The 14,267-nt window shown below is 41.0% G+C and overlaps 1 protein-coding gene across 1 annotated transcript in view; it reads right to left on the reverse strand.

Annotated features, from left to right (window-relative positions):
• Positions 1–502: 502 nt before the first annotated feature.
• The window catches only part of LOC128691613 (uncharacterized), a 38,414-nt gene continuing 24,649 nt past the window's right edge, over positions 503–14,267 (reverse strand). Inside the window, exons 10-13 of the mRNA XM_070088950.1 lie at positions 13,921–14,125; positions 10,525–10,710; positions 2,846–3,167; positions 503–1,652 (exon numbers count right to left, since the gene is read on the reverse strand). Coding sequence (XP_069945051.1) covers positions 1,516–1,652; positions 2,846–3,167; positions 10,525–10,710; positions 13,921–14,125 — 850 coding nt within the window. The 3' untranslated portion in view covers positions 503–1,515. The remainder of the gene's footprint in view (positions 1,653–2,845; positions 3,168–10,524; positions 10,711–13,920; positions 14,126–14,267) is intronic.

The following is a 14,267-nucleotide window of genomic DNA, read 5'->3' on the forward strand; positions in this document are numbered from 1 at the left end:
CAAGGGGAGGGTGGGGAGAGGAGAGGAAAGAGGAAAAAAAGGGGGATATGGGGAGGGAGGGGTAGGGAAGGGGGATTGGGGGGTAATTAGGTTCAGTCTGAGGAAGGAGACCAAAAGATCTAATTCCTCAGACCAAGAGCCTCTTCACTGTGCCAAGGAGCTCCCCTTGAAGAGGTAAATTTAGAGGAAAATATTTGTTAATCAGCTTTGCATGCCAAATCCTGTTAGAATGTCATGTGGCATTTCCCCTCTGCACCATGGTTAACCAGTGGATGAGGCCATTATTTGTAGGGAAGGGGTAAGGGGTGGTAGGGTTAGTTTCACCCTTGATGTAAAAACCTCCCATGCAACCAGTTACAATGTGTACCTGTCGAATATCTTACTCAAGTTGTCATTAAATTGATTTTGGATCTTTAAATCACCCCATCACATCTCTGGATATTAACCATGGCACCCAGTAGTAGAATTGCATGTTAGTGATGCTGGAGGTGGACAAGTGCAGTATAATGCAATCCTTTATTGACAAAGTTTTGCCTACACAATGGGCTTTATGAAGCCCAATTCTCTCCACATATTTCAAGGTTAACAAATTCAGACTTATTATGAAAAAAACTAAAGCGCTAAACTCACCAGGATCATACAGTGTTGCAGGGTATGGTGTGTGAACTGTGTAATATGCTTGATCTGAAACTCCCAAGGGTGGAGGAAAAGGGTAGAATTTATAAGGGCGGTCAGCAAGTTCAGAACAACTAACCAGAATTTGTTAGAATTATTTATATATATTATTTTTTTGGCTATATGTTCTGCACACCTCGCTACATCCAACTGTAAGGTATGTTCTTTGGTTCACTTAACATGTTTTCAGGTAACATAACCAAGTTATTCAGAACTCAACTGTGATCACCACACTTGTAACTGAGTGATCTACTCCTTCAGCCTTTCCTTCAAGAGCTGCCTTTATGCTGAAGTGCTCTTGATCCAAGAAATTAGAACTACCTATAAATATACAGCCTTATGCTGTATTGATTAATAATGACTAATGGAAGAAAAAATGACGTGTTGTTCTCTTATGATAAGCAATAGCAATAAGGATTTTTGTTTCAATATGAACCTATAGTTCTTCTGTTTACAAATAAAAAAATACTAGTTTATTAATAATTAACAAAAAAATATTTACTTGTGGGTTTCAGTACCATCAGCTTTTCAAGAGCAAAATTTTCTTGAAATTTTGGCTTCAACACATTCCTACATAATTTCTTTGGTTTGTTAAACTTTTATTTTATTTTTCATTACCTTTCAAGGTGACTTGATGTAGGCGAGGAGCTCTTGATTCAAGGAATTCTAGTAACCCTCCCCATGAATATACTTAAAACCTAATTAAATAATACTTTTTTGGCTAACATTGCAACTCTGTACAGCCCTTGTGATTTAGCGCTTCTTTTTTATAATAATAATAATAATAATAATTTGGCTAACATACAGTATAATGTTAATATTTTTATTTAGCAGCATTTCTCAAGATCTGCGAGAGTTCATAGCAATAAATTCCAAGCCATCTGTAAGTCCAAACTTACTGAGGGTAGCCATCATGACCACCACTCCCAACACAAGTCCAAGGAAGAACATTCCTATTCCCATTCCAGCCATATCTCCTGAAATACCATATAACTGTTAAAGAAATATTTGTGGAAAGTTCACACAGTATGTAATTTATGCAAGTTTTTGTAAATTTTATTACTAAAAGCACCGATATATCTTATAAAATATGTAGCCATGAAAATTGCTGATACATTTTTGATGCGACTTTGTACATGTGGCAACAGTAGTAGAGCTAATGCTTGTAGTGTCCCATCTTTAATATTTAATCTATCAGGTAATTTTTTAATTTCCAGTGCCTGTAGTACTTTACCTTTATTTGTGAATCCTTCAAGGGGCATACATTAATAGTGAATGGTTCTAGATACAAAGAAATACAGTGGTACCTCGGTACACGTCCTTAATCCGTTCCAGGACCTTGGACTTACACCAAACAGGACGTATACCGAACGAATTTTCGCTTAAGAAATATAGGGAAAATAATTAATCCGTTCCCATGAAAAAATCCTATTGTATTGGCATATTATACATTGATGGGGTTGTATAAAATAATTTAAACACTGCTTAATACTAAAATACGTACATAAATACAAAAAGAATTAGATGAAATAAATGGAAATTTAACATTACTTTACTCTGCTGTAAAGAGTAGTGTCTGTTAGGATAGTGCTGAGACGGGAGGATGAGGAAATGTTATTGTTTGGAAGGAGAGTCCCCCTTCTCTTTTCTCTCTCTTTTCCCTATTTGGACCTGATTGAAGCTCACCATGTTTTAACTTTTACTAAAAATCTCTCCAAGGTACTTTGTTTCTGCCTTCTCCTCAGGATGTTTCGGAAATGTGACAGTCTGGTCATTCCCGACAATGTTATTACGGCTTGTTGGGGCTTTGTTGGGGGTGGTACGTCTCTGCAAAGTTTTTGACATCCATCCACTTGGATGGAAGTGGGGTGTCGTGACTCACTTTGACCCATACAAGTTCTAGCACATGAGTCGTATTCCAAACAAAGGTCGTATACCAAGCAAAAATTTTTGTGTCCAAACAGGACGTATACCAAGTTGGACTTATTCCAAAGCGGAGGTATATCGAGGTACCACTGTAGTGCTATCCTCCTTTTCCTCAGATCAAACCTTATTACCCCTTATTCCCAGGCACTGTTTGGTCCTTACAGGTTTAGTGGTGAACCTCTCCATTAATAAAATAATTCATCTAAAGACAGATGTGAGGGACAATCCTCATAAGTAGACTTACCTGGCGTGTACTCTGCTTGACTCTTATTTTTCACGTGGCCCTCGAGATAAGCTGCTTGCTGAAGGTTGGCACCAGGAAGGTTTACAAACTCAATATCGACAATGACGAGGATCATAGATTCAGCATGAGTTTGGCTAGTTTTTTCATTATTACTTGCAGTTCTGTTCTTGTGTGCAGTATGTAATGAAGGTATACTGTTCAGCTGAGGTTTGTTATCATCTGGTAACTGCAACCTGTGTGGTGAAGGGCTCAACATGGGCGTGCAGTTGTCGTCAAACAGTTCATGTAGGCTGTTATTGTAGGCTTCCATAATCTTAATGTGCTGGATGCAAAGATTAAAAAACTCATTTTATTTACCATCAAGTATGTTAGCTCAATAATGATATTGCTTGACTTACAACCAAAGGAATAAGAGTTCAATTTCAAGTATGTGACTTATGGGCAGGTCCCCTAGCACATACTGTCATTGTTCACTTAGTAATAAATAGGTGTCTGGATGTTAACTGACTGTTAATAGCACTTAGCCTGTGTGTTCACTTACAAATAAAATGAGTAATAGTGAAAAATGAGCTGAACCAATACTGTAAAGTCCGTGTTTATAATGTTATGGCAGTGAAGGGATATTGATCCAAGGAACTGGAGCCATTTTCTCTTTCCTTGGATGGAATTTGATTGCCTCCCATTCCCCAAACACTATATGACCTTCGGGCTTAGTGCTCCCACATGAATGAAATAAAAATGCACAACCTGCACCGACTTCTATCATTCTTGAACATCAACATCCTGAGACACTAGCATCCTCACCCCCTCAAGATTATCGGTGTTGTTGAAGTTAATGGAGCTGCCCTCCCCTTCCCTTGGATCAAAATGTAGATGTTAATAGCATCTTAGTTCTTGATGATAGTAAAAGGCTGTTGAGTCAAGGAATAGAGCTCTTTCCTTCCATTCCTTGGATCGAACTTGTTTACCTTTCATTCACCAGGTTCTGCATGATCCTCATGGGTTTAGAGCTTCCCCACAGTTAAATGAATAATGGTGAATGTGATTTCTTCTTTGGATCGCCCTGCCTTGGCAGGAGACAGTCACTGAATTAAAACTAATTAAATATATAATAAAATAAGGTTTTCTTCTTATTTTTAGAAATTTATACAGAAGGGATTACTAGCCCATTGTTCCCTGCATTTTAGTCAGCTTTTGAGACACGCATGGCTTAAGGAAGATTCTTATTCCACTTCCCCATGGAGAGACATATGAACTGTTGTATCTATGTGCCTCTGGCAAAACAATGATAATGTGGAAATTTATTTGGTCCCTAAAGTTCCACAGGACAGATCCAGCATGGCCGTGATGGAACGGCTGAGCTGGATGGCCCTTAAAACCCTCCCAAACAAACAGCATTCTCTTTAGTTGGCAGTGGAATGTTGGTAGGCATTTATTTAATTTATAGATTTACTCTTCAGGGAAGGAGTAGGTAGTTTTACTGTTAGTACACTAATATTAGGTTTACTAAGGCATCTGTAGATAATAATAATGTAGACCTAAGACCTTAACATAGGTAGTAATAGGCTGATAATGTAGGCAAACACTAGGATAAGTTAGCTAGGGAGAACTGGCAGCCCTAGTTTGAACGAAGAGACAAGGGTCTGGAAGGGAGACCAGCTCGTTCTTCTTAAGACAGACGCCAACTGGACAAGACGTGCCGTGATCAGCAGACGGCGCCCCCCACGTGTCTTCATATTTGAGACCTGGGGAAATCTGGTAGAGGCACCTCGATGTACCGTAGATGACCTCCGTCAGGCCCATACAGTAAGACAAGACCTCCACTGTTTCTCGTAGATTTCTGGCCAGTGTCTGGGGAGATTGTGAGTTGAGTTTTATCTGTGGGCCCGGTGTGCAACAGGCAGAGCATGCCCAGTAAGTACCAGTGTCTCAAGGCAGTCTGGAAGCTAGTGTCCGTGTCTGCTTAGTTATACTAGGGGATACTTACCCTCTTGGATATAGGAATTTCTGAGGTGCAGGCAGGACACTAATAACGATTGAATATTGCAGGAATTAAGGCTCCCGGTTGCACGTGGTTTCTGAGGGGAAGTCCAAAGGGGCTAAGGCTAAGCTTAGGGAAGTTGAAGATCAGGATATATGCTGCAACACCAAGTAAGTTAGTCCTTTATACGTGCATGCAGGCAAGTTTCTTGCAACATCAATCATTTGGATCCTCTCCAAGATACGATACTACGTGCCGCAAAATGCCCTTCTCACACTATACCACTCACTTATTTATCCATACCTCACCTATGCTATTTGTGCTTGGGGATCAACTGCAGCAACACACCTAAAGCCAATAATAACCCAACAAAAAGCTGCAGTAAGAATAATCACTAAATCCCATCTCTGGCAGCACACCCCCCCCACTCTTCAAAGATCTAAACTTACTCCCAGTTCAGTACATCCACACTTACTACTGTGCAATCTATATCTACAGGGCCTTAAACTCTAATATCAACCTTGACCTAAAACGCTTTCTTGATAGTTGTGACAGAACCCACAGGCATAACACCAGAAACAAACATCTCTACGACATTCCCCGTGTCCGACTAAACCTTTACAAAAATTCAATGTATGTCAAAGGCCCTAAAATCTGGAATACCCTACCTGAGAACTCTAGAACTGCAGACACATTCATCACCTTCAAAACTACCATTAGAAAACATCTTATCTCCCTGATACACCCCGTCAACTAACTTCACGAATACCACCTGGTGGTTCACACTTACAATCGCTCACTCATTTGACCATAAACAGAAATATTAATCTCAGTCTTAAAATAACGAATCCTGTGATACTCCAATACTGAAACTATATACTGTGCCAAAACAAAAGCATTCACATTGCTAAACTCACAAACTAGTGTGTGTGGAAAAAGACACTTATGTACAGTTCAGGACATTTATTAAAGGAAACGTTTCGCCACGAGTGGCTTCTTCAGTCCTAATACAGAGAAAACTAAGAAAACACACATATATATAGTGGTGGGAGTCAGGTGAGGTGAAGCGTGGGTAGAGGTGGAAGTAGTAGTAGTAGTAGTAATGGAACTAAGGAGGTGAGGTTAGAGAGGGACCTGTTGGCATCAAGTAACACCAGTTCCCAGGATGGGTAATATCCTCTTGCTTAGTAATTTTGAAATACTGTAACTACCGGATTTCTGCTTTATAGTGTTACTGACAGAAATTAGTGCAGCTTCAATGCATTTTCTCCGTCTTAAGTCGTCTTCTTTAATAACTAGTTTAGCTTCATTGAATTTCATGAGGTGTCCAACATCGTCTCTATGTTGAACACATGCGTTTTTGCGGTCATCATTTCTGCAAGCATTTTTGTGTTCTGCTATCCTGATGTCCAGAGTTCTGGCTGTTTCCCCTACATATACTTTGTCACACCCCCCACATGGTATAGTGTAGATTCCTGCACTTGTGCCAGAATCATGCTTGGGTTTTTGTATCAGGTTCCTAATAGTAGTTGAAGAGCTGGTAGATATTTTAGCCAGTTTTCTGTCAAACATTTTTGAAACATTAGTGGCAACGTTGCTGACCGGTAAAACGATGTAACTTGGAGGCTTTTCTTCAATTTGAAAGGTGTTGGTCTTGCTGAGGATACGTGTTGCACGTTTCCTGCAGTCACGTATGAAGTGTAGGGGAAAGTGTAGTGAACTAAAAGAATTGGTGATGTATGTACATTCTTCTTCGAGGAACTGCGGACTGGAAATTCTGTAGGCTCTCAGAAAGAAGCCAATAACTACCCCTCTTTTAGTTCTTGTGTCATGGTGAGAGAAGAAATGTAGAAGATCATTCTTGTAGGTAGGCTTCCGGTAGACTTTAAAAGAAAGTTTGCTTTCCCCTGTGCGTAAGAGAACGTCGAGAAAAGGTAACTGGTTGTCCTTCTCCTCCTCTAGAGTAAATTTAATAGTAGGTTCCAGAGTGTTGATGGTGTTGAGGATGCCCTGTACGTCAAGATTTTTGGGTACAATGACCAAAATATCATCTACGTACCGCATCCAAGTAACTGAACGAGGGATGTTATTGAGGATCCTTCTTGATTCTAGGTCCTCCATATATAAATTGGCAAGAACTGCACTAAGGGGGGATCCCATGGCTAGTCCGAAGAGTTGTTTGTACTTCTTGTCCTCGAACCTAAAACAGTTATAACGAACACAAAGTTCGACAAGGCTCACAAAATCTTGGCAGGGTACAGGTAACTCTGTATCATCTTTAATCACCCTGCGAAGAAGATCAATGGCTTGATCAACTGGGACATTGGTGAATAAGGCAGTCACGTCAAAACTTGCAAGCTTCTTATCACTCATGTCGAGATCCCTGATACGGTTAAGGAGGTCACCCGAATGCTTTAGATGAGCCTAACTGATTGTACCCAGGAGCTTTGACAAATATTTCGCCAAAACTCCTGCTAGACTGTGAGGGGCGCTGCCGATACCAGATGTAATGGGTCTCATAGGCACATTTGGTTTGTGGGTCTTTGGTAAACCATAAAGTCTAGCTGACTTGGGGTTGGTAGGGATGAGGCGCAAGAGCTTTTTACCTTCTTCTGATTTCCTGAGTATACTGCGGGTCTTACTGAGAAAAGAATCTGTTTCTTTCCTCCATGCATGTTCGGGGATGGAAACGTATGTGTTGGCGTCGTTCAATAAATCTTGCATCTTACTAACGTAGTCTGTACTGTTGAGGATGACCACTCCTCCTGGTAGAGCTGACATCATCAATAACCCTTCTTATGTTCTCAGTGATACAGAATCCGAAGCACTCAGCTTAGGTCTCAAGTTTGCTACTGGCATACGGAAGCCTAAATGCGAGTTAGACACAGTGATCAAAAACCATTTCTTCGGTGACTCTGAGTTTAACAAAGGTTTCATACAAGGACTTATTGCAGCTGCAGTTTCTGAACCTAGTCGTCCAGTCATTCCTCGTCGCTACATCCAGGCACTCAAACACTTAGCTACCAATAATGATATTCTCATCACCACAGCGGACAAAGGAGGAGGAGTGGTCATCCTCAACAGTACAGACTACGTTAGTAAGATGCAAGATTTATTGAACGACGCCAACACATACGTTTCCATCCCCGAACATGCATGGAGGAAAGAAACAGATTCTTTTCTCAGTAAGACCCGCAGTATACTCAGGAAATCAGAAGAAGGTAAAAAGCTCTTGCGCCTCATCCCTACCAACCCCAAGTCAGCTAGACTTTATGGTTTACCAAAGACCCACAAACCAAATGTGCCTATGAGACCCATTACATCTGGTATCGGCAGCGCCCCTCACAGTCTAGCAGGAGTTTTGGCGAAATATTTGTCAAAGCTCCTGGGTACAATCAGTCAGGCTCATCTAAAGCATTCGGGTGACCTCCTTAACCGTATCAGGGATCTCGACATGAGTGATAAGAAGCTTGCAAGTTTTGACGTGACTGCCTTATTCACCAATGTCCCAGTTGATCAAGCCATTGATCTTCTTCGCAGGGTGATTAAAGATGATACAGAGTTACCTGTACCCCGCCAAGATTTTGTGAGCCTTGTCGAACTTTGTGTTCGTTATAACTGTTTTAGGTTCGAGGACAAGAAGTACAAACAACTCTTCGGACTAGCCATGGGATCCCCCCTTAGTGCAGTTCTTGCTAATTTATATATGGAGGACCTAGAATCAAGAAGGATCCTCAATAACATCCCTCGTTCAGTTACTTGGATGCGGTACGTAGATGATATTTTGGTCATTGTACCCAAAAATCTTGACGTACAGGGCATCCTCAACACCATCAACTCTCTGGAACCTACTATTAAATTTACTCTAGAGGAGGAGAAGGACAACCAGTTACCTTTTCTCGACGTTCTCTTACGCACAGGGGAAAGCAAACTTTCTTTTAAAGTCTACCGGAAGCCTACCTACAAGAATGATCTTCTACATTTCTTCTCTCACCATGACACAAGAACTAAAAGAGGGGTAGTTATTGGCTTCTTTCTGAGAGCCTACAGAATTTCCAGTCCGCAGTTCCTCGAAGAAGAATGTACATACATCACCAACTCTTTTAGTTCACTACACTTTCCCCTACACTTCATACGTGACTGCAGGAAACGTGCAACACGTATCCTCAGCAAGACCAACACCTTTCAAATTGAAGAAAAGCCTCCAAGTTACATCGTTTTACCGGTCAGCAACGTTGCCACTAATGTTTCAAAAATGTTTGACAGAAAACTGGCTAAAATATCTACCAGCTCTTCAACTACTATTAGGAACCTGATACAAAAACCCAAGCATGATTCTGGCACAAGTGCAGGAATCTACACTATACCATGTGGGGGGTGTGACAAAGTATATGTAGGGGAAACAGCCAGAACTCTGGACATCAGGATAGCAGAACACAAAAATGCTTGCAGAAATGATGACCGCAAAAACGCATGTGTTCAACATAGAGACGATGTTGGACACCTCATGAAATTCAATGAAGCTAAACTAGTTATTAAAGAAGACGACTTAAGACGGAGAAAATGCATTGAAGCTGCACTAATTTCTGTCAGTAACACTATAAAGCAGAAATCCGGTAGTTACAGTATTTCAAAATTACTAAGCAAGAGGATATTACCCATCCTGGGAACTGGTGTTACTTGATGCCAACAGGTCCCTCTCTAACCTCACCTCCTTAGTTCCATTACTACTACTACTACTACTTCCACCTCTACCCACGCTTCACCTCACCTGACTCCCACCACTATATATATGTGTGTTTTGACTTAAGAAATCGTAATGACACGATTGCAAATAAACCATACCCCCGGCCGGGATTGAACCCGCGGTCATAGAGTCTCAAAACTCCAGCCCGTCGCGCTAGCCACTAGACCAGCTAGCCACAAAAAGATTCATCCAACTAGGTATATTTCTATACCATAGGAAAGTTAGCACAGGCACCTCTGTGACCACAAATGCAAGTTTTTACAGACGAATCTCCAGCTAGCGTGGCCGTGACGAACTCTAGCTCAAGTCCCTTCACTGCCGTCAACATGACTTTTGAGACTCTATGACCGCGGGTTCAATCCCGGCCGGGGGTATGGTTTATGTGTGTTTTCTTAGTTTTCTCTGTATTAGGACTGAAGAAGCCACTCGTGGCGAAACGTTTCCTTTAATAAATGTCCTGAACTGTACATAAGTGTCTTTTTCCACATCTTGTCGGTATCACCATACCTTTTCCTCACAAACTAGTATTTAGTCACTTAGCCATAATACCAACTTACCTCATAATTTGTAATATTTTACATTTAAGAATAAAACTAAGTGCCCGAAATGCCTAGCCATGCTAAGCGTTCTAGTGGTACACTCTGTAATCTCAATTTTACTACATGTAAACCAAACAATAACCAAATTTCTGTAAACTCAGCATTGTAATCCTTATAGAGAATAAACTTTGAATTTGAATTTGAATTTGTGAAAATCTGTCCTATAAGCCACTTGTGAGGCTGAGGTACCCACCTCAGAGCTCGGTGTCAACAGAGTTTGCCAGGGTAGGCGACTCACTTGGAGGCAGTCCACACAAATTTTCACAGATAATGTGAATATTGGTGAGTGTTTCTTTTTAAGGTCACTCCAACAAAAAAAAAATTAAAAATAATAAGAATTAATTTGTCTTACCCCAGGGGTGGTATAGCTGGGGTTGTAGAGGACAATAATGAGGTGGGCCATAGAATTTTGAAGTGTGGTCACCACCTGGTCGAGTGGTGGACCCACACTACTTGGGAAGGTCATGCCATCCACTTGTGGCTGATCCACCAGAGTGAACTGACAGTACAGCCGGCTGCTATGCTCATCAAATTCCATCTGTTGGGACAAATTATTTGGGGCTAAAGCAGTGAAACATTTATCAAAATAAAAATACCAAAAAGCAGTTGGCTAGTTTAGGTTTTCACCGTAACTGCGATCTTAAATTTCATATTCACATCTAGTATATAGCCAAGGTCTCCAAACAGTAGACATCCTGTTCAAGATACGATACTATGTGCCCTAAACAGCACTACTTACACTTAGCTCATCTATGGTATTTGTGCTTGGGGATCTAATACAACTAATCAGTCACGAGGAAGCCTTCACCAAATTCAATTTCAATAACAAAAACATAAGGTGGGACCAAGTAAACCAAAGGTAATGAACTCCAGGTAGCTCTGGTCACAATCATGACAAGTTACAAAGGTAATGAACTCCAGGTAGCTCTGGTCACAATCATGACAAGTTACAAAGGTAATGAACTCCAGGTAGCTTTGGTCACAATCATGACAAGTTACAAAGGTAATGAACACCAGGTAGCTCTGGTCACAATCATGACAAGTTACAAAGGTAATGAACACCAGGTAGCTCTGGTCACAATCATGACAAGTTACAAAGGTAATGAACACCAGGTAGCTCTGGTCACAATCATGACAAGTTACAAAGGTAATGAATCAGCCTCACTCCTATACATGGTTACAATCATGAACAAATTACAAAATAATGAGCCACTGACACGTCCACACCCGGTCACAATTGTAATGAGTTATAAATACACCCACACGTCATACACCCACACGAGCGCGCGCACATATAAGCGTCAGGCGCCTTGCTTCTGCTTCAGAATCTCCACGACTACGGTGTTCTTCGCACCAACTCCAAGGTTGAGGGACTGATTACCTCATCTTCTGTACATAGTTCTACTGTCTTCAAGTTATGCCCTAGAATCAGTATTGATAAAGCCACTGGATGGCGAAACGTCTACAATAAAGATACCCAGATGTTGCACATGTGTCTTAATTTCATCTTGTCGGTATTGTATACCATTGTTGTACAACTACACGCATAGACTCACACAGTATAGCTTCATTTTTCTGAACTGTATGAATCTTTTGAATTATTCTGTCCACATTCACATGGCATGTCTGTCTATTTTCATGCTGTTTGTAGCTTATCTGAGATCTGTAATTTCTTATGCATTGTTGTAGATTCTCATGTAAAAGTATGAACATTTTTCGTAAACATGAAGCAAATAATATAAGAGAGGCGAAAGAGTTTGTGGGGATAAAAAAGTATTGGAGGTAAGCTTTCCAAGGTGATCACGGCATGTAAACTACCCTAGGTTTAAGCAAGGCTGTGAGGCTCGTGTAATTTAAAATTCTTTTCACACGGGCTTCATGACATCCTGTCAAGAAAAAGCAGTCTAAAATGGGGGTTTCATTTTATAAAACATGTCTTAGAAATAAATGCTCTGGAAAATGTACAAAGGAGGATGACAAAATTGATTCCATGTATCAGAAATCTTCCCTATGAGGATAGACTGAAGGCCCTGAATCTGCACTCTCTAGAAAGGCATAGAATTAGGGGGAAGGGATATGATCGATGTGTATAAATGGAAAACAGGAATAAATAAAGGGAATGTAAATAGCGTACTAAAAATATCCAATGGCTTTATCAATACAAATTCCAGGACATAACTTGAAGACAGTAGAACTATGTACAGAAGATGAGGTAATCAGTCCCTCAACCTTGGAGTTGGTGCGAAGAGCACCGTAGTCGTGGAGATTCTGTAGCAGAAGCAAGGAGCCTGGCATGTACATAAGCTTCACGAATTCGACAACTACTACTACAACTAACCCATCTCTTTTGGTAGGACCTACTTCCACTGGGAAATCCCGCCTACCAGTGACTATGCCCTCGTCTGCTACACGTCCCATTTCCACCTGACGTTACTATATAAGCGTCAGGCTCCTAGCTTCTGCTACAGAATCTACACGACTACGGTGCTCTTCGCACCTCATCTTCTGTATATAGTTCTGCTGTCTTCAAGTTATGTCCTGGAATTTGTATTGATAAAGCCACTGGATGGCGAAACGTCTATAATAAAGATACACCGATGTTGCATTTGTGTCTTAATTTCATCCAATGAATCTATATACATCCTGTAGTAAGGAGACCAAAACTGAGCGGCATAATGTAGCCCAGGAGAGCACAGTAGGACATCCCTTAGCCATCAAATGTTGTCTACAGTCACATGTTTCACCGACTTCATATGCGGCCTGATAGAAGATACCAAAGAAATATTCAGAACTATTGTGAAAACCTTCATGAGCATATTCATGATGGATAAAACAGAGCCAGTGCGTTTTTTTGAAAGTTACCGTGACCACCCAAATACAGTGTCAGGACGCAGTTCCTGACAAATCAATCAATCAACCATTCTTCTTTACGACACTCCCCTTACCGGGGACTCAATGTCAGGCCACAACATGGACAAGACCCAGTCCGGGACTTTACCGGCGAACCACTTCCAATCCAATCCAAGCCATTCTTTCTTCAGTGTGACTCGTCAATGACCCAAGTCGGTCCAAAACGTCGTCTCAAGTTTCCACTCTCCTAAATGCAAGTTATTGGTCCTTTCTTCCTCCCACAGTATTGTGATTTGTTATTCTTTATTTAAGAAGCGCTTGGGCAGTACAGTTCACTCAGCGCTCATAGTCAGAAAAAAATATATGCTTCAGAAATATTAAAAAGAAGAATAAAGCAACAAAAATAAACAGTAAATATTATCAAGTCAAGTTAAAATAAGCAGCATCGACCGAAGCTTCTTATTAAGTTATTTGTACTTATAACACTATCATACAAGAACCTCAGAGGAAGAAAAATTAAACTTCGACAGCCACTAGAGTTTCCAAATTATGGGGATACCAATTTCCTTCAAGGAAGGGTTAGGGTAACTTGATATTAATGGAGGGCTCTTAACCCATGGAACTGAAGCTGCTCTCCCTTTCCTTGGATCAAGCCTGGTTCCTCATTCCCAGACACCGCATCACAACTATGGGTTTCGTACCATCTTGTGAATGGAGTAATATTAATTATTTTTCAGCTGATACTCTCAGTATGTATTATGGAGGAGTCTCTCATGTAATGTTATAGCTATGTACCCCATATTAATATGCACTTGTAGGCATTCATGTATGTAAATGCAACCCCCATTAACTTTTATATACCCATGTACTCCTGGCAGAGTACATCCTTGAGACTCACCAGCACATGTTGTACGCGTATAGGAGAAATGCCCAGGTCTTGTGCCAGATTTTCTTGCACAGTGTCAGTGAAACCGACACTGTCACTGTCGTAGTCTTCACGGAAGTCCCCTGGGAAGGCCACCTCAAAGCGTCGGATGTGGTCGTGGCCGCTGAAGCACGAGGTGATGTCGTACACCGTCAAGCTGGGACGCACTGCCTCGAACCTGAAGTATGAGAACCATCTGTCGCGGAGTGAACCAACTGTCGCACAGTGAACCAACTGTCGCAGAGTGTGAAGTTTGAATTATTAACCCAGGGGAGGGTTAGTAACCCAGGATAACCCAATAAAGTCAGGATGTCATCGAG

The sequence above is a fragment of the Cherax quadricarinatus genome, chromosome 26 (genome assembly GCF_038502225.1).
Source record: "Cherax quadricarinatus isolate ZL_2023a chromosome 26, ASM3850222v1, whole genome shotgun sequence".
NCBI classification, from domain to species: Eukaryota; Metazoa; Arthropoda; class Malacostraca; order Decapoda; family Parastacidae; genus Cherax; species Cherax quadricarinatus.